Source organism: Photinus pyralis, unplaced genomic scaffold (assembly GCF_008802855.1).
Source record: "Photinus pyralis isolate 1611_PpyrPB1 unplaced genomic scaffold, Ppyr1.3 Ppyr1.4_LG5, whole genome shotgun sequence".
NCBI classification, from domain to species: domain Eukaryota; kingdom Metazoa; phylum Arthropoda; class Insecta; order Coleoptera; family Lampyridae; genus Photinus; species Photinus pyralis.
Window position 1 is genome coordinate 17,818,701 of NW_022170596.1, and position 20,845 is coordinate 17,839,545.

A 20,845-nucleotide genomic window follows, 5' to 3' on the forward strand; every position below is an offset into this window, starting at 1 on the left:
TTATTTTTATATTCGACACGAAACATCTTTTTAATAAATATTTTAAATAACTTTATTATTATAATACAGTGAGGCACTTTTTTATGGAAACTTTATGAGACAGTAGAACTGTGGAAGTTGTTGAAATAAAAAAAATCTGTAAAGGAGGCTTTCTTGACAGTTGTTCACAAAGTGGTTAATAATGTGGACATTATTATAGTAAGTAGTAGGTAGTAAATGAGAACTGTCACGCTGTCACTTTTAGAAATCGCAACTCGTAATTTCGCTCAATAAACGTTTAAACAAATCCTCTAAAATGAATCGCGGTCACGACCTTTCATTTCCAGAGAAATTACATACTTAAATTATCACATTTTGAAAAAATTCTAAAACTAATGTGTTTTAAAAGCTATGCTGATCTGGTGGAACAGACTCGACCCCTTAAATTTGTGAATCAATTCCGCAATTAAAGTGTAAACCCTTGTTAAAGGAATTAGATAATAAGGGCATAGTTCTCAGCGATATTGACGGTGATTCAACTCCCCCCATTGAGAGCCCTGTCACACGATCCGTTTTTTTAACGGACCGATGAAATTACCGGATACTGTCGAAACCTCTAAGTTGTATATGAGCATTAACACGTATCAATGTCCGTTAAAAAATCGGTAAGGCTCCAACGGATGGGTCTACTTGATCCGTCACCGGACCGGTGAAAAAAACGGAGCGTCTATTAGAAACACATGAAGGCTTATGGACTCGTTCACACTTGTCCTTATTACTTTGCTCCGGTAAGAAATTTACATACAATTTGCTGCAGTCGTTCAGTTGTACACTTCATTTAAGCTGTTAATTCACGATTCATATAAAGTAGAATAAATGTTTTTGATATTTGTCCAGTGAACCACAAAAAAACGGTTCGTGTGAAAGGGCTGGTAAGGTGTTGCAAAAATGATAATTGCGTGAAGATCTCAAGGACCGTTCGGTATTCAGTTGTATCGGATTTTTTAAATACTTAATTGTTAACTCTGTATAAGGCAAAAATTATTCGCGTAGATTCCAACCCATCAGAACTTTTAAGATATTATTGTAAAGAATGGTAATAAAGTAGGTAATTGTTCATCATTTTAAGAGATAAAATTCTAATCGGTAGCTATTAATTATGTCAAAAAAATGAAAATAATTAGAGGTAGTTAATTAGGTAGGTAATTTGAATTAAAACCACTTACACACGAGATCCCATATTGTGATTAAATTAATTAATTTGATTGATTTAATTAACCTGTCGTAATTAGAAGGATGCACTTTTAAAAAATGTTCTCAAAATAAAACAGATTGCATTTAATTTTCAAATAAAAATACAATTTGAAACATGGCATTTGGCATTAGATGCTTTGGCATTGTTTATAACCCATACAAATATACAATAAAAAAAAAAGAAAACACTATTAGAAATAACAAATAATGTACTATATAATACATAAGGAATTATTCTGTACTCATCACTAACTACTCATCTAAAAGTGCAAAAATACTTTGCAAAAATACTTTAGAAGGCATTAGATATTTAATTAATTTGTACAATACATTTAAACATATGCTTTCGAATACGACACATTCCCCAATGAAATATCCGATCGCAAAAAATTAAATTAAATAATAAGTTATATATCACTACAACTTTGACTGGCCGAGAAATTATTATCGGTAAATTTGATCAGAGAAAAATCTGACGTACCCTCTTTATCGACATCAATCTTTTCTAATACTTCACCAGTTTCTTTGTTAATGAAAATTTTCTCACCATCGTTGTTGTTCAATCGCTGAATAAGCTTGTCTTCTATATTAGGCAAAAATCTACCACTATCGTCCATTGGTCCGCCCGTATCTTCAAAGATGCACTCTTCGTTATCGTCGGTTTCCTCGCTTTTTTCCCCCTCGTCGTCTTCTCCATTAACAATTTTAGTTGTCGATAGTTTCATGTTATCACATATCATGTAACCATCTGCGACATTTACCTTACTAGACGTAAAGTGTAACTTTACGTGGTCTCGTAGAAAGTGAACTTGTGGAACTGAGTAATCGCAATACTCGCACGTATAATTATTCTTCAGTCCGGAGACACTTATGTGTCGCTTGTGATGATTATCGACTGCGTCTTTTCGATAATTAGTGTAGGGACAACTGGGACACCAGAACAGTTTCTTCTCTTCCGCGGAAACTTCCTTAGTGCTACTACTGGCACTGTCTCTTCTTTGGTTAGTAATCATAATGGCTTGACGATCGGCGACAGTACGGCTTTTCGCATTAATGCTTTTGCTCGACCTCACGTTGCTAACTTCCATAAGTTCCTCCTCCTCGTTCTCGTCGTTGTCCTCTGATAAGTCTTCCGCCTTTTTCGCGGCTTGTGCGTCCGCGTTCATTTGGTGCTTCTTGAGGTGCTGCACATAATTTGCATAGTATTTAACGGAATAGTCGCAATGGTCACATTTATACCGTTGTTTGGCACCGTGAAGACTCAAATGCACCTTGTACTGCTCTCGTTTTTCAAACGCGCTCGGACATTTGTGACATTTATAGCGTTTTTCTTTCATACGGCCATTTTTCAGATATGTCGGATAGATGAATTTCGGATTTCCGTGCATCAAAGTGCCAAATTGGGGATCGATTGGTAAGGGATTGGGGGGGAAATGATCGTTCGGACGTATTATAATTTTGCCTGCCTGCTTCTGCTGCGCTTCTGAGCGCTGCTGAAATAATTCCGTGCCAGACAGGGGCACATTTGATGAACTTTTATTATTATTACTAGGAGAGTCGAGGTCAATTTCGTATTGCTCCGTATTTCCTTGGTAGTTATTTTCGGTAACTATCCAGATAATTTGACCGTTTTGGTTTATAGCGCCAATTCTCGGTTGGGGATGGTTAGGACTTGTACTGTAACAATCTTGTATCTCCTTCGTTCGTTCTTGATACTCGTAGGAATGCACTTTGTTATGCGCTAATAAGAAGTGTTTTTGTCTCGCAGTGTATGTGCAATATTCGCACTTGTAGTAAAGACGTACCATGTGAAACCTAAAGTGTATTGTATATTCGTTTTCTTTGAAAAAACGTGCTGGACAGTGCTCACAAAAATAAAGTGTAACCTCCCCTTTTACCATCTCATTTCCTATGCTCGTTTCTTCGCAAACGTCTTCGTCGACATTAATGGTTTCGATGTCTTGATGGGTGCTTGCATTGTAATTTATGAATCGACTGAGCTCTCGTATTTGTTCATCATCCGACTTGGTATGATCGACAAGACAGTGTATTTCGCCGTATAGACCCTGATGAACTTTGGAATGTGAAGAGAGAACTCCCGCATTATTGCACACGTAGTTACATTCGGAACAGTGATGTTCGATTTCGTTACCTTTTGTAGACGCCTTTTCTCTTACCCCGTGCATTTTTTCATGCTCTTGAATATTAACTTTGCGCAAATTTACATGAGGACAATATCGACACTTGAACATTTTAGAAAACTTATCGCCCTTCGATACCCATACCAGAGGAATGTCTGCGAAATTTTGAGAGTCGAAATTTGTATTCAATGCCGGGGTCTCTTCAGTTTCATCTGGAAATTCGTCTAAATCGATCACGTCGCCGTTCTGCTTTTGAGATGTCACATTAATTCCATGCACTTTTAGATGTTGATGTAGTAGATGGCGCTTGCTTACATTATAGCTGCAGTGAGTGCAAGTGTATTGACCACCTCTCGGTTTGTGGAATTGTTTGTGGTATAGAAATTGAGATTTACTGTTTGTCACGTACGGACACGTCATACATTTGTATCGTTTACTTTGTTCAGAGTCGGGATAACTCTTCTCCAACATTTTTAACATGTAATCTTCCGGATCAGTTATTCCGTGGAGATGTAGGTGACCGAGTAGTTCTTCCTTTTGTGTTACGAAGAAAGGGCAAAAGTAACACTTCATGATGCTGTTAGCTTTTGGTATATGACTATTTAGGTGGATTTCGAACTCGTCATTGTCATTGTTTGAAAATGGGCACTGTTTACATTTGAAAGTGCCCACTTGAGGAAGATCCACATGATCCGGTTCATCTAATTGCTCCTCCATTTCGACACGTTCCGGTCCATTCTTACTGCCGATTACAACACGTATGTCACCACTATGCTTCAAGCGGCAATGACGCTGTAAAAATTACAAATGTTACCTACCCACAAAGGTCTACAAATTAAGTATATCACATAGAGGCAAATTTAAGATCACGAATTCCCAATTTTCAGGTATCTTTAAGCTCAAGAAATAGTGTTAAAAGTATCGATATTAGGTTTTGAATCGTTTTACCAATGCCAAAATGTTTACGTTGCCAGTAAAATGAGTTAGGGATATTAAACAAGCAAATAGCATAGTTATATAGTGTTATTAGTAATTATTGTGCAATATAGTTTCAGGAAATTGTTGAGATATCAAGAATGAAAGCCTCATGCAAAGAGCCCCGTTACTCACATCTAATCATTAAATAAACATTCTTTACGATATTGAATGACGGTTTTATTCTGAAAAAGAACAACTTTGTACAAACCGAAACCGTTTTCTACAATTAACTAGGTATATAATATCCTTTCATTCTTCACTGGTACACGCGGTGTCAACTCCAAAACTTTACATAATTTGAATATGTTCTGCATACGACAATGAAACGTACATAAATAGAGCAACATGGCATAATCCTGTTTATAATAAAAAAAGTGACTTTTTTTGTACTATTCGAAGGTAATAACCAAATATTATAATTGAATTGCATTATAAGCACTTAAAAGAAAAATGCAAACATAAAAATTAACTGCAACAACAAAGATAGATACAGGTTCTGCCATCCCAAAGTCAAATCAATGAATAAGGCTTTAGTATAATGTGATGATGTGAAGATATAATTATTAAGTCAACTAATATAATAATAAATAAGTGATAGGTACATCATTCGTCAACTCCTTTTCATACCAGTGGCAGAACCTCCAGATCCAATACTCCAGGTTTGGTTAAGTCGGCTGGTCTTAACCAAGCAAGATCCACCTGGCCTGACCAATATTTCTTAAAGAAAGAGCATTACAGAGTCAAAAACCTGCCAGTACCTTTTTATATACCTAGTATAGGTAATATTGTTTGGATCTCTGTGGGGTATGCGAACAACTCATATTTATCGTGGTCGGGCCAGAATACAGTTTGAATCAGACAAGTTAAACCTGCCACTGTCCATATTTGACAACATTAATTAACCAAAAGAAAAGAGGAATTACGCAAATCGAGTATGATGTATGTGTGCCCATAAAGTGGCAAAAAAATTTCATTACAATGATCATTCTGCGCGTATTGCTGTTGATAAATAACAAGTTTTTGAAGGACACGCACGTGTATATGTTAGAAAACACAGATATTGGAGACAAGACATTGACACACCATGCGGAGCAACGGGGTTGTAAGTAAAAGCAGCACAAGCGTGTTAGTATACCTGAATGACATGCTTCCAGTTCGATACCTGATGACAGTGACCACACCGGAAAGGCGCATGTGACCGATTTCTACTATCACTTGCCTCATCATCAACTGCTTGCATTCCCAAACCGCTGCCGTTTGTTTGACTCATCTGATTGTCATGTTGGTAATGTCCCTTTACGTGAGTTAATAGTTTTTCGTGGGATGCATCCCTAATGACAGGAGACTATAATAATTATCTAATGGAAAATTATACTACTCACCTAAAGTTGCACATTTTGCATTTCCAAATTGTTTTCTTATTTTCAGGCGTGTTGCGTCGCTTCTCTGACATTTTCGCAAAGAAAGACTCATCGGCGGCCTTAAGCGGCGGCGGCGGTCTTAAGGGAGAACGCAGAAGTGGACTGAAATCGCCGCTGGTAGGCGCCCTCGACAGCTTCGGTAACTCGGGTTTGGGTAGGATGGGCCGCTGGCTTAGCGAGTTGTCGAGGGTGTCGTGTACCTTTGGTCGCGTGCCAGCGCCACCGCTCGTTTCATTTTGGTCGCCCATTATCGGAATTTCGGTTAGGTATTTGTTGTACTTGGTGTAATTACGACGGCCCGTTTCGTCGGTCATCAAGACTTTTGCTTTTTCATGCGCGGGGTCTCTCACCGATTTTAGTTTGATATGCTTCGTGATATCCCAGCGCCAATTCGATCTGTACGCGCACAGGGAGCACTCGAACGGCTTTTTGTTTAAGTGCCCCACAATGTGGACGTGGAATCGGGACGCGGTGGACGCCCAGAAAGAGCAATGGGGGCATTTGAAGACACGTTTGTGTTGTGCCACCTGCGCGACACTGATGTCGTTACCGTGCGTCGGTACCTTGTCGTTATTGACCGCTACACTTGGTTGGGGTTGTTCGGCGCCCAGATAACTATTTTCGCTTCCAGGAGATTGGGTACGGACCGAGAGGTCGAGCGATACGTTGTCTTCCTGTTTGTCATCCAGGTAGTCATATTGGTGGTCTTCCTCATCGATCTCTAGTGGGGCCACAATGTTGTTCCAAACGAAAACTTTATTTTCCATCGGATGAGGTTGTTCGGTGATCGATGGAGAACTACGTTCGGGTACAATTTCAATTTTCGGCTGTGGTTCGTCGATTTCCATGTGGTTCAAAACTTTCAATGCTTCCGGGCATGTTTTAAGGTGATGGTAGAGGTCAGTGCTGGACTTACATCGCTGGCGACAGTGTTGACATCGACTGGAGCTTATGTTGTGTACTCGCGTTAGTGACTGCGCGTGGCTTTGCTCTTTGCCGCAACTTTTTTGATGAGACGACGACTCGGATAGGCACTTACTTTCGTGTCCGCAATACTGACAGGTTAGATTGTAGGCTTCGCCCGCGCCATTAAGAAGTTTTTCCTTAAGTTTATCGAAGAATGAGGCATTTTTCTCCTTGAAGATGCTCACTTCCTTGTCCTTTGGTGTGTACGTATAGAGGGGTACCGCCGGTAAAAGCTCTGGCATTTCGGGATCCCTTTTCACGTTCGTTTTGAACACGTCTTCACTACCGAATAACGATGCGAAATCGCGTAGCGCACTGTTAGCGGACTTTGCACAAATATCGTTGATGTCCTTCTGGCTCATTACCGGTTCGGGTGGTGGTTTTTCAGATTTCAATTTAATAACCGAAGTTTGAGTCGGTATCGGTATCAAATTCGGTATGGGTCGCGCCGGTTTCTTAACAGCCTTTTTGGCAGCTCCTGGTCTTACGATGTTGTGGACTTTCTGCTCGTGTTTGGCCATTTCCCCATCCCACGCCGTTTTGTAATTACACAATTTGCATTTTGTTTTAATGTAAATGTTACCATTTGCGTGATGAATAATGTCGTCAGGATGTATAAAGTCGGAGCCGTAGTCGCGATTTTGATTATTGGCAAATTTCGTCTTCTTGGCGGATATTTTTAACTTCTGGTCTGTTAGTTTTTTATTACTGTCCACGGCAGCGGCTACGCACGGATCTGGATCGGACGGCGACTGCTGTAATAGCACTTATGACGTTAGCGTATGTAAAAATAATATTACAAAAATATGTTTATTAATTTGCAAATGTGGCTAACAAAAAGCGTTCGCACGGTGATGATGAGAAGCGGAAATATTCGAGACCTTGATTTATAATGATTGTTAGCATTCGCGCGTTAATTGACTGACATAGTCACATAGTACACCTATTTTCCGACAAAAAATTATTCAATTACGAAACGTGTACCGAACGTACGGAAGACTATTTCATTTTATGGGGCAAACTCCAATTTATTTCCAATTCTTATCGCAACTTGGAAATTATCTTGAAGATGTGGAACGTTATCAAATTTTCAATGGTTATAAAAATTTACTGCTATATATACCACTGCTTTAGATTAAGAAATAGGTAAGGTAGGTACCACCTCGATTCCCTGGACCGCCGCGTGTCAATTGCAATTCTCTTTTAACGCGCTGACGGCTATTTAATTGAGCGCGAAAACGGAAAATCTATGCATTTACAGGTCATTAAAACACGCGCAAAAAAGGAAAAAAAAAACTGAGCGATAACACTTTAACGCCAATAAATACGAGCGGTTGGAATTTTCTTATCGTTTCCGTGTATTTTATCAGTGATTAAGCACAAAATGTTCTTTGCCTTCGGAATAAACATAACATCGGGAGGTGCAAACGATTCTGCACGCAAAAAGAAAACGTCGCCGTTATTAACAATAATTAAGATTAATTCTTACGTGTTAAGTGTTCAAAGGGCATGGCAATAAAAATCACTTGTTACCAAGTAACGAACGAACATAAGAAGTAACAAGTAAGGGTACGCCCAAGGCAAAGATCGGCGTGGTCTTATCACGCGCGAATGTACACAATGGGTGATAACAACAGTATCGCGCACGTACCTGGTTTACCTCCTCGGCTTCGACGGAGTCGCTGGCCCCCACCTTATTGCGACGTCGTCCCACACCAAGACCCGCCGCCTGTCCCACTGGTGGAACGTGATGATTCATCTCGTGCACGGTCAAACTCTGTTTGATATCGGCGGTAAAGTTGCAGGCCGAACACCGAAAAGCACCACGTCCGTTGTGATTCTTGCAATGACGATCCAGATTCCACTTGTAAGGTGTACGGAAGTCGCACATATCGCACTTGATCATCGGCATAGAATGGTACTTGACGTGCTTCGTAAAGCGCGCCTTAAGGTGCGTCACGTACGTACATTTAATGCATCGAAAAAAGGTGGTTTTGATGTGTTCTTCACGTTCGTGCTTATTCAATTGAGGTTGATTGCGAGCGACAAACGCGCACAGAGAGCACTTAAAACTTGCCACCTTCTCACCGTCTTCCTCTTCGCCGTCTTCCAAAGATTCCTCCGTCATCTCGTCGCCATCATCGGGAGACTTACGTTTTTTGTTTTTAAACCGCGCGAATTCTGGGACCTCTACGCCCTCCGTACTCCCGTGCACCATCTTCGAGTGACGCAGAAGCTTTTGAAAGTGCTTCGACGCGTATATACAATTCGGACACTCGTAGATTCTTACCTTCTCATTGTGATCGTCCCGCAAATGGTACAAATACTGTCTCGGATTTTGCGTGAAATAATCGCAACTACCGCACGAATAGTTTCTTCTAATTTTACACTCCGGCAAATCCTTATCGTCACAGTATTCTAATAATTCGTCACTAGCCTCGACGTCCTCTACTGCGTCGCCTGTACCAAACAGCGCGTCACCACTTACGACGCTGCGCACAACAAAAGAATCTCCTGATCGATGCACCATCGACGGAACGGACATGCTAGCCCGTCCACCTGGAAAAACGATACCTATTTATTAATTCTTTCTTACACCTTTTGACGTTTTGTTGAAAATCAAGACGGATGGCAAGTTGACATGGCAACCCGATGGTCGGGGGCCTGCTTTACCTGGGCGAGGCGAATCAATACGAACGTAACGCAAAGAATTCTTTGACGTTTGGCACCGAGTCTTTTTTTTGTAAAGTCAATTGTATGATAATGAACTTCTTGTAATCAATAAGCACAATGAATTGTGCTAGTTGACTTTTGGCCCGAGCTTCTCCTTGACCCGCTTCCTGTGTCGCTTATGGCCACCGCAACGTCGCCTTTAGCAGAAGGAGACTGATAAGCGCGAGGCAAAAGTGTTTTGCGCGACTCGCGTCATCGCGAGCGAGGTCAATTTCGACGCCTTACATAAGAGGCTTCCTTAATCTGTCCTAAATGAAACTTTACTTAAGTAACCGCGCGCGTTATCTAATCCTCAAGGATTTTCAAACGTTACCAAACTTAAGCAAACAGGGCGAAATATTCCGGCCCGATTACAAGTATAGTCCCTACCTTTATTTCTTAAGAACCTACACTTCGACTAATATTAGTTTAATAATTATACCTAATCCGATAAGCTATCGGCGTAAATGATATATACGCGAGATTTTTTTTTGTTAACCGAAGAATCAGGATTTCCGATTTAATTAATTATAAACGTGCCAGACCGCAAGAACAACGATATTGGTTGTGTTGACCGGACCAAAAGCAACAATACATATCTGCGGTTTTTAACCTCTTTTTCCTGATTTTCGTATTTTTACATCCTGCCCCTGCAGCCAGCACGATAATCGCACCCCGAGATCGGCTCAAGTTTTCTGCTATCCTGCTAAGTGGAGAGAGGCGGAGTACCTCTGCCTCAAGGAGAGTTTACGCAATCGAATGACAAAAAGCTGCCCGAACAAAATCCGCAATTCAATTGTTTGAGACGTACTTGAAGCGATCTTGGCCATCAAAATTCATTACTACAATTTGACATTTATCATTATTGTGTTACAAATTATAACAAACAAAACAATTAGTCGAGACGATCTCCTCGTGCGTTTCGCAAAGTGCACACCTTCCAAGGTAACAGGCACTCATACACGAGACGCTCGCCCTCCAAAATCGATATCCCACCCCGAAAATATAACAACAAGTTTGTTGTGCAAGCGTGATTGCAATAATTTCCCTACAAGAAGAAATCCCGTGAGTCATTTGATTCGCAAAACTCAAAAGGCGCACGATCACGCTCTTCTGAAAAAGCAAAGCCGTGTATCACGTGGTGTTTTTTAAACATCGGCGCGTCATTAACGAGCAAAAGAAAAATGTCATAACGCGTATTACAAGGTATAGATCTAAAAATATCGCAGTTACAGATAACCTACAAAGACCTAAACTCATCGGTGACAATACCAATAAAATCCGTCGATAGGTATCTGGGTTACGGCGACCTTCTTTAAAATAAAAATGACGATGAGCCTCCTCCTGATTTATAAGGCCCCGTACTGGGAGCAAATAAATTTAACCTAACTACGACCTTTGCTAAATGAAAGACACTGACGGTCGGTCTAAATATGTAACGAGTAGGCGTATAAGAGAAGTAGAGTCATCGGCTAACTTCTATACTAATTTATTACAATAAACAAATGTCGTACCTTTTGCCCCTAACACTAGATCGTCGGTAACGATGGCGACGACGACGACGACGACGACGGTGCGCTTATTGCGGATGGCGACCGCTCGAGTTGTCGTGTTATACTAGTAATACCGCAGAAGCGGACTTTGCTGTCTGGCAGCTAATTCGTCTTCGGCGAGCTGAGCTGCGTCAGCGTCAGCTGGCAGGGCATTCGGGATAGAAATCCCTACATTCTCATGTACCATCGACCGCACCCTACTTGCTTTCCTTCGCTATCAACCAGGACAACAACGAAACGTTTCAATACAAACTAACACCAACCACCACATCCCACTTAATCGCTCTTATCTCTTATCTTAAAAAGTCATCATCCAACATGCTACTACAACAGCGACGGCAGAAATATAACGAAGAAATCAAAAGCAAATATTTTAACAGAGAAGCCAACTTAGCAGCTCACAGGCCTTGAATTCTTAAGTCTAAAGTGTAAAGGCACAAAGATTGACATTCATTAATACGTAATCGCGACCTGCGTCAGACACCATTTTAACACACATTTCTTCGCTTGTACAAAAAAATAAGAATCCGGCAAGGATTCTCGAAGCTAAAGGCATTCAATCACCAACTTATTACAACAAACGAAATTGCTACAATGGTTTTGAATAAAATGCTGATTCAAAACAATCACCACTTGTTCAAGAGATCATTTTAGGTAGGTATACCTAGATAACTCTACTAACGACAGATTTTTAATAAAGATTCATCAGATACGCAGACAACAATGTATTGCAAAATGAATAATAAATCCAACACACTCGCGCGAGTGGCTAAATCATCCCTTTAAATTTGATAATATATGTAGGTACTTCGAATTGTTATATTCTTGTACATCAACATCTAGTGTTAAGTATAATTTTGAAGCTCTCGCAACGGTCAAATGGCACCACTTTTTTGTAGAAAAAAATTAAATATTCTACAAGCTATATTGTAACAGTAGTACCGGACAGTGTGTCCTATTTTGTTTTGAGACTGCAGTGTATCTCAGCTGTTTAGGTAGAGATTTGCTGTTTTTGCGACACTGTGCCACTTTTTTGTGCAACTTTTAATACCACAGGAAGCAATGGAACTACTTTTGGATGTTGAACTTGCAAAAGTAAATCAAAAACACCAATAAACCAATAAATGCGTTCGAAGTTTCAATATATTATTTTCTATTTCGGTGTCACAATGATGATTTTGTACAACTGTTTTCGGCCGAAAACAGTTGTACAAAGACAGTGATTATAGTCGTTTTTTTGGTAACTCATCTCTTAAGTTGGCAGTTACTAGTTAGTACAAGTAGGTACTTCGTTGGGTACTTCCATGTTTGAACTTCAAAATGTCAGTCTTACTACGCTGCCAACCTAAAACTTAACGGCATAAAAAGTGTTCCCAACATAAAACATGTTAGTTCTAATGTTCCCTATAGTTTCTGATAATGATTTTTTTAATTAAATTAAAGCACCGAAATAGAAAAAATAGTATGAAAAACGCGTGTTACAATGCTTTATTGTAATACTCCTATCTTGCGGACACTCGTGGCTACGCTTCGCGTCGCCACTCGTGCCACAAGATAGTCGTATTACAATAGCTCGCATTGTAACACTTGTCTTTCAATATACTAAATTCTAGTCTATTGGTGTTTTTGTTTTACTTTTGCAAATTTTAATACCACAAACATAATGAATCTAAGTAGCTACGTTTGTTTCTGAGATACAAGTCAAAAAGTTTGACTTTGTTTCTGGTATGTTACGATATCTTACTATTACCCATGTAAGATAGAAAAAAGGTAAACATTGCCTACTTTAGATATTTTTACGTAGCAACCAGTGACGTGGTCAAAACAATTTTTGACCCACCAGTTTCTGAGATTTGACTAGTGAATGCAATCTCAAGTCGAGATCACAAATTCGAGATCTCGGTATTTTCGAGATCTCGGGTAGTTTTCGAAAAAATATTGTTTAAATCGAATATAATATTAAAAAGCAATGAAAACGACTAATATGTAGTTATGAGGTTAATCAACACTGGTTCGCACCAGCGTGAGTAAAATATAAGCAAATTGTAAAAAGCTACTCCCATACGTTAAAACATACAGGGTGTTGCGTTTAAAATATACCAACTTTGGGTCAAATCTCAGAAACTGTGCTCCAACATTTTTTTTACTACGCCACTGGATTGTATACGTAAAAATATCTAAAATAGGTAGTTTTACCTTTCTTTACTTACATGGGTAGTGATAACATCTCAAAAAGTCAAATTTTTCGTTTTCACCCTGTACCTCAGAAACAAACTTAGTTAGATTGATTGTGTTTGTATAGTATTCAAAGTTCTACAAAAAATTGGCACAGGGTCGCGCGGACAACCGGAATGTTGGCCCCAAAAAATATATTCGTCCCTCCAAACAGAAAAATCGCACTCGAGTTATACAAGGAGATTACCGCGTACGGCACTTGGGCATAGAGGAAAAATATTATATAAGAATATTTCCCTATATTTTTGTATAAAATTGAAATCTGACGTAGGATCCTTCTCTATTTCTAACACACCTTGTGTACCTAATTATGCGTTAGCGTTAAGGATTATTAAGATGAAGGGAGGGAGATTAGAGGACCATATACATTTTGGTCGATATCCATGACCATCTATATCTATGCCTTTAATTGTGTGTTAGGGACACGTTCATATTAATGTCGCCCAACTAATATACTACAGGTTGACCTCGGCAAGACGGCCTAGCAGTAGAATATACGTAACTTTATAGACGTATAGCAATAACAAGCAATACTGTTGGCATTATCACTTTAAGTTTATGGTTCGTACAGCCTTCAATTCGATTATAAGTAGCACTGTAATTTTATAGTCTATTTTTTCGATCGTTCCTACTAAAACCCTTTTTTTTCGTATACAAAGGACGTAAGGTAAGCGTAACAAATGAACAAGACGCTAGCGGCTAGGAGGACCGCGTTGCCCACATTTAAACTTGAAAATGTAGGTCATAAGCTAACCTTTTTAAATGGTTTTTGTCAATATACTAAGCATATTTTCTTGTAGTTATGATTTGCTATAAAACGTAGACAAACTATGCACGTGAGTATCCAAAACATCAAAAGCAAATTTTTAGCATTGTGCACATAATAATAACATTATAATATTCAGCATATAGGTGTTACTTTCTTATACTGTTTGGTTGAAGAAGAATATTCGTGTACCGTGTTCCCTTCTGAATTTCACTCAGAATGGTTTATTTAGAGTAAAGAATGCAGCAAATTTGGAAATTATTTTGTTTTGTTGAACTTGTCTTAAATTGAACTTTTGCGCGTAATAATTTAAGGGATGATATATCTAATAACAATAATAAATCGTTTATTGAGATTAACATAGAATAATCATAGTACAAGATACATGAACATTACTATAAAGTCCTTACAGTATACGAGGAGAAATGTATATTTCTGTAATTATTTGCGGAGGGTATAGTGAATAAGCACAAGCTGCACCAAAAAAGTAACTGATACTTAAAATAAACAAAAAATCAATTCGCCAGTCTCTATATGCCTTTTTGTTTATTTATTTATTTATCTAACTATAAGTGGGTACCTAACGCATAAATCGAGTTTATTATTGTAACACTGGAGTCGATAATTGGTAATCAGACCTGAAGTAGGACAATCAATAACATATAGGTATTGACCTCTATTAAACTTCTGTTACAAACAAAATGTAAAACAGCATTCACATACCAAATGTTCCGTAATAAGAAAGGAAGAAAATCTACAATTTTTATCAGTCCCTAAATCCTCCAGTAAGGCATGTAGGAAAATTTCCCCATTTATATAAGCATACGTGATTATGGTCCTGTGTTTGAGTCTTGTTCCATCATCTAACACCTTCAAAAAACATTTTAAATGCGCAGACTATAAGAACCGTGGAACGTTGGAAATGTTATCATCAAATTCAAAAGTTACCTATGCAATTATACGTCGCCATTTCTTGTTAGCGATAATAAGTAAAGAAACCTTGAAGAAAAGTACACACGCTTGCTTTTTATGTTTATTTTAATTTATTCAATTATATTATGATGCTCTTTGACAATTCGGTTACGCCATCGCCATCTTCTTACGCAAAACTTCTTTTGGGTTCCTTTTCTATCGCAACAAATAATTTAAAAGTGCACTGTCTTCTTTGCCATGGTAATTTTCCATTGTGATTTTGTAAGCGATACAATTTTGTGCCTGTTTTTAGGGCTCACATCAATATTTAATTCGAAATGTAATTAAAGTTTTGCATATATAGGTACAATAAAAAATGTGATGGCGGCATTGTTACTATCATAAGCAAACATACCTGTTCACTTAATTTATTTTAGTTTCGATTATACTTCAGGGTGGAAAATTGTTTCTTTTTTCCAGGTTGTTATTAAAGAAATGTACACGGGTAGTACACCTAATTGATCTTCGAACTTTTCAATTCATTCCTTAGCAGCGGATAGTATAGCTATACAATTGGGTGGGAGCTACCTCCTACATACACTTTGTATCTATAGGTTTTCAGATATAGATATACTCGTTCCTATTTTGTATTCTTTCTTCCAAGATGGCGACACACCTCCAAACCAAAGATTCGAAAAAATGATGAAATTTGATATCTAAGTATATGAACATGAATATTATAACGAATCCAAAACATTTTCAAGACACAGCTCACCAGTCACCACAATGGCAAAACCAATGGAAACGAACAATCTAAAATGGCACAACCTTGGGTAAAGGTAATTAATTAGTAAAATTAAAATGTTGGCTATTACCATTGCTATTACTTAGTATGTGTAAGTAAGGTATACCAGGTACAGACATGACATGTAGTACCTACCTATGGGAAAGATCCGTCGACTATAACCAATATAAAAATTCTTAGTACCTACCGAAAGGCTAATGAATAGTTATGCACGTAATGAGTAAGCAGCACGACGGTAGAAATAAAAGTATCATCTCAATTAGGTACATAACACGTGCCTTTCCAGTAGTTAACACATTTAAGAGCTAATGGTCGTCGGTTATTGTATATTTAAGGTTCGGTCGTCCTTACTTATAACAAAGAAAACAATTATCAGCGATTAGGAATCATTTAAACACATCATGTTTCTTAATCATTCTCGACTTATGTGACGTGGACGATATATATTGTCATAAACCTACCTACACCTGTGATAGATTTCAAGGCTATTGTTTTTCTTTCTTCATTTCTTTTCACACTCGCGCACACACCCTCACCCTACCACACAGCGCGCACGCTGCGTAACTTACGCGACATCTTCACTTCCTCTGCGTCAATAAAGTAGGACAAATTCTAAATTTATTATGAGAATGCAAGAAGTCGACCTTAACAAAACAAGAAACTGCATCTGCATGACGTAATCTTCACGTGCAAATTGTTCATAGGTACACAGCAAAGGGCGCCTCTTTGGAATACCTGTAAAGCATCGAAAGGTACAAAGGCCAAAGACTGAAATGAGTTTACAAGATTTCTTTCTCGCACCAGCGGAAGATGCAGGTCAACTGGGGCAAAACTTACTTTTCTAGTCTAGCTCTGACCATGTTTCCATGTTTCCGCAGTCAAAGGTCGAATGTACCGATTTTTTGGTGACGCGATAAAGTGATTAGCTACTTGAAGTAGCAAGTATTTTAATAATCGGAAACACCACTACTATAGAACGATATCACCACGGCTTCGCAATAAAAAAATTCAAACTGTTTGACTGCGACCTTGCCGACGACGAAGGTCGATTTACAATTATATTTTTCTCCACATTTCCATACATTTTCAAAACAATATTTACTACTCTGTACTCTTTGGTTGCGGTAATAGCATTTGGACAAAGTTCAAGATCGCGATGTTTCTTTTTTCGTATGTATTTATTTATCTTTTTTAATAAATCTTAAAGGAGTATTAACCAAAAGATAGTTTGCTTAATCTAAAGAGTGACGCTGACGGTAATGAATTTATCAAGTACTTCAAATGGATGCGATTAAAATTGAAATTCAAAACCTTCAGCACTCATAGAAAGATTCTTTATAAAATCATAGAATTTCAGTAGGTGGTACGTTCTCTAATAAATTTTTTCTATTTCGGTGTCACAATGATGATTTTGTACAACTGTTTTCGGCCGAAAACAGTTGTACAAAGACAGTGATTATAGTCGTTTTTTTTTGGTAACTCATCTCTTAAGTTGGCAGTTACTAGTTTGTACAAGTAGGTAGGTAGGTACTTCGTTGGGTACTTCCATGTTTGAACTTCAAAATGTCACCCTTACTACGCTGCCAACCTAAAACTTAACGGCATAAAAAGTGTTCCCAACATAAAACATGTTATAGTTCTAATGTTCCCTATAGTTTCTGATAATGATTTTTTTAATTAAATTAAAGCACCGAAATAGAAAAAATAGTATGAAAAACGCGTGTTACAATGCTTCATTGTAATACTCCTATCTTGCGGACACTCGTGGCTACGCTTCGCGTCGCCACTCGTGCCACAAGATAGTCGTATTACAATAGGTCGCATTGTAACACTTGTCTTTCAATATACTATTGTCATGTCGATTTATACCAAGAAAGCGATGTGGTTAATTTTTACTTTTACGTTTCTGAAACTTTCGCTTATGAAGTTTTGTGTGCACCTTGTAATAAAAAAACTAAGAATCATTTTCGTATTTCAAGTGGTAAAGGAATATTTGGAACTATTTCTGCTCTGCTTAGAATTTTTGAGTTCGATTGTCGTCCCGGAATCCCGGATAGACAGTACCTACCTGAACAATCACAAATGATCTGTAATAAGATTTGTGCGGGGAAAAGCAATAACATAATGTGTAATAAAAAAACTGGAGATAATTGCAATGTAGCGGATTGGAGCTCTGGTCGTTCTGGAGAGTTCCTCGAAATTTTCCGTAATCGAATTTTGTGGTAAACCCACAATTAAAGTTTTTAATATTTCAAATGCCAAGGAAAATATTCAACATTTTTTATGCAAATTTTGTGTTCTGATCTCGGTTCTGATTTAAAATTTTGTATATCCCTCTAACTTTGTTTAGATAGGACATTGGACGATACCCTTCTTAGGGGTTCTAAAGATTTCTTTAATGGTGTTTCAGGTTGAAAGAATTCAATCTAATTACACAGGTTTTTTTACCTTTATCGTTGAGGATGTATGTGTCGGATGGTCCCTCAAATCCACTGACTTTTTACAATGAAGTTTTGTGTTTAACTATGAAAACGGTTTATGATATTTTATATTTCACCCGTTTCCATAAGAAATATATTATAGTTGACACCATTTTTCGGTGGAATTTCGGTCACAGTTCCGAATCATCCTACACAAGTTATGCAACTATAGTCATTATAAGATTTTTCTGTAAAATGTATACCTATATTTGTTTCGTAAATTATACATACCTACTCAATACTAGGAGTTTTTATTTCAGATCATTTGACGAAGTCTTTTGCATTAATTTTTCGAGGAACTATTCTAAAATGGCATAACAAGAACTTTAAAACCACCTATTAATGATCTTTTCAGAAAATTCATTCTTTCTTTCTATTTATCAAGAACTTGAGTACTTTGTGGGGGATAACTTCACATGTGTCTTGCATCGTCCATCAAAATGAGAAAAAAGAGTGTTGAGATATCTGCAAAAAAGTCGCGGTACCTAGGTAGGTACCTACACTTTCAATTATTCATTACTAGAAAAACGTCACAATTACTTACGTTGTAAGTAATATCATCCCCCATTAACTTATTAAGTTCTTATAGTAGCACGGTGTAAGTGCAATATAGTATTATATCTATTATTGTAAGTAAAGGCTATCAAAATTAAAGCAGGAAGTCGTTAAATTGGAAACGTGTATGTCTCAATGAGAGTCCTGTCGAAATGCGCCATCCTTCGTTTCTGCAGTAAACACAATATACGAGAGAGTCGCAAGATAAGCTTCTGCATTGCAGACTAATATCCGGTATGCATTGGACTGGAGTTCGTGAGGACAGGAAGGTGACCCCTGATTCCCGTGCTAACTAGTGGGAGACAGGTGGCAGAAAGCTGGCGAGGCCAGGGGCTGGGGGAAGGCAGCAAAGACCGTCGAAGAACTACGATCAATACCAGCACGAGACCGCTAACACTCCCTTTTGCTTAAAATCCTTTTGAGATACCAAACTAACACACGCTTTTCGTTGCATTTCGATCTTTTTTCTATTTAAATCAATATTGGCAGTAATATGCTTTACTGCCTAGTAAAGTTTCGAGATTACTTATGTCGCATTCAGAAGAAAAAAGTTACAAGTAATTGAAAATGCCTAAATGCGCAAAGGTCTTCAGCTTGGCACGAGTACGAGGGTCACCAGTGCATAAAACACTGATAAAATACTCTGTGAAAAATTCTACGGAATATCATATCATATGGTGTTTTTCTCAATACAAGTTATGCAACAAAACACATTACATACATGTTATGTGTGGATTCGACACCGATGATTGGCATAATCCATTGTATTGTAATTGTTAGGGAAGAAACACGACCGACTTTATGAAAATTACTGGAGATGATGTCAGGATTAAATTAATAAACGCGAAATTGGTTCGATGCCAGACTATATCTAGCACGTACATTGTAAGAGGGCGTTATTAGTACAAGCGGAAAAGTCACGAGATTGTCTACGGGGACCGCAAAAATAATAAATAAAAATAGTAGGAAGGAGGCCTCCCGAGTATTTTAAGAATTGTTTAAGCGAAGAAGTGCGCCAATGACATTAGTTACGTTTTCAAGGAGAAACGATGGCAAACTGAATCGGCAAAGATGTTTGGCCTACATCCCACATTCGGATGCCAAAACTCAGAATTAGCAACGGATCTTTGCGGCGACGCCGCCGATTTCATAAACACGCATATGCCCGATGCCGTAACGTGTGGTGCGATATCTGAACACAAAATCGATACAAATGTTTACAATAATTTTTTTCCATAACGCTATTAATAAGGAAAAATTGTACCTCTCTCATTGTTCGATGCATTACATAATATTCATGCGCGTCTCTTCGACGTGCCCTCCCGCGCTCTTCACTTGGCAACAACGAGCGCGCGTGATAACGTTATCGCACTGTACAAGGCTATATAGAAAGAAGTACTTTAGGTGTGTATTTCGTCGATTACATTTTTAAAGGATGATACAAATTTTAGGAAGGTAAAGCAGAAGAGGCCCGCTGACTTGGGGGGATTCACCCAATTATTTTTAGAATCGGTGGTTTGGCAATAACAGTCGGACGGTCGAAAGAGTAAAATACGCCGAGGTAAAGGCGTCCTGGCGCAACGAATTAAAATCATATTAGGTAGTAAAATGAAGAGACTTACCACAAAAGCGTCGCTACGGATCTCCAGACGCTGAGAAAAGAACACTGCCACGCTGCCTGCCATCCACTTCTCGAGTGCGCCCGCTGGCTGACTCGATGGTAGCCCTCCCTCCCGGCTACATCAGGTCTCCAACACCGTGGTTGCGTCATGTTGCTGGGGTCTGTTACGAATACGTTTTTCCAACAGGACGAGGGCGACGTTATCGTCTTCCATTCCATCATCGATCATTTTTATTCTTTAAGGGAAGACAAATAACCTGCATTGTTGTACGGCTCTTGCGCAAGAAAGACGTCACTCCGACGCCATATCCATTCTATTGCTGCGATTACGATTTCCTCTTGCCAATTGCTGACACGTATCTATTGATGATGTTTATTTAAAGACCTTGTGGCTTGCCTTGTTGTGAAGCCGCCAACTCGTTCTTAGATTAGATTTTAATTTCATCTAAAAGACCAATTTCGTGTAA

The 20,845-nt window shown here is 38.5% G+C and overlaps 1 protein-coding gene across 5 annotated transcripts; it reads right to left on the reverse strand.

The window, feature by feature from the left end:
- Nucleotides 1-1,301: 1,301 nt before the first annotated feature.
- LOC116170270 (zinc finger protein 142-like) lies at nt 1,302-20,845 on the reverse strand. Of its 5 annotated transcripts, none has more exons than XM_031486547.1 (5): nt 20,380-20,845; nt 8,391-9,298; nt 5,735-7,494; nt 5,515-5,683; nt 1,302-4,166 (listed from the first exon to the last, which is right to left on the reverse strand). In XM_031486547.1, the coding sequence occupies exons 2-5, from the start codon at nt 9,282-9,284 to the stop codon at nt 1,641-1,643; spliced, it is 5,349 nt and encodes a 1,782-aa protein (XP_031342407.1). In that variant the 5' UTR covers nt 9,285-9,298; nt 20,380-20,845; the 3' UTR covers nt 1,302-1,640. The 5 variants fall into 5 exon arrangements, with proteins under 5 accessions (XP_031342407.1, XP_031342404.1, XP_031342408.1 ...); XM_031486544.1 differs by having other exon boundaries at nt 5,488-5,683; XM_031486548.1 differs by having other exon boundaries at nt 5,572-5,683; nt 20,380-20,840.

Coding starts and splice junctions, on each gene's coding strand:
- LOC116170270 (XM_031486544.1), bottom strand. CDS start 9,284: ATGTCCGTTCCGTCGATGGTGCATCGATCAGGAGATTCTTTTGTTGTG. Junction 7,495..8,390: donor AAGCCGAGGAGGTAAACCAG/GTACGTGCGCGA, acceptor GTGCTATTACAG/CAGTCGCCGTCCGATCCAGA. Junction 5,684..5,734: donor TGCAAAATGTGCAACTTTAG/GTGAGTAGTATA, acceptor TCCTGTCATTAG/GGATGCATCCCACGAAAAAC.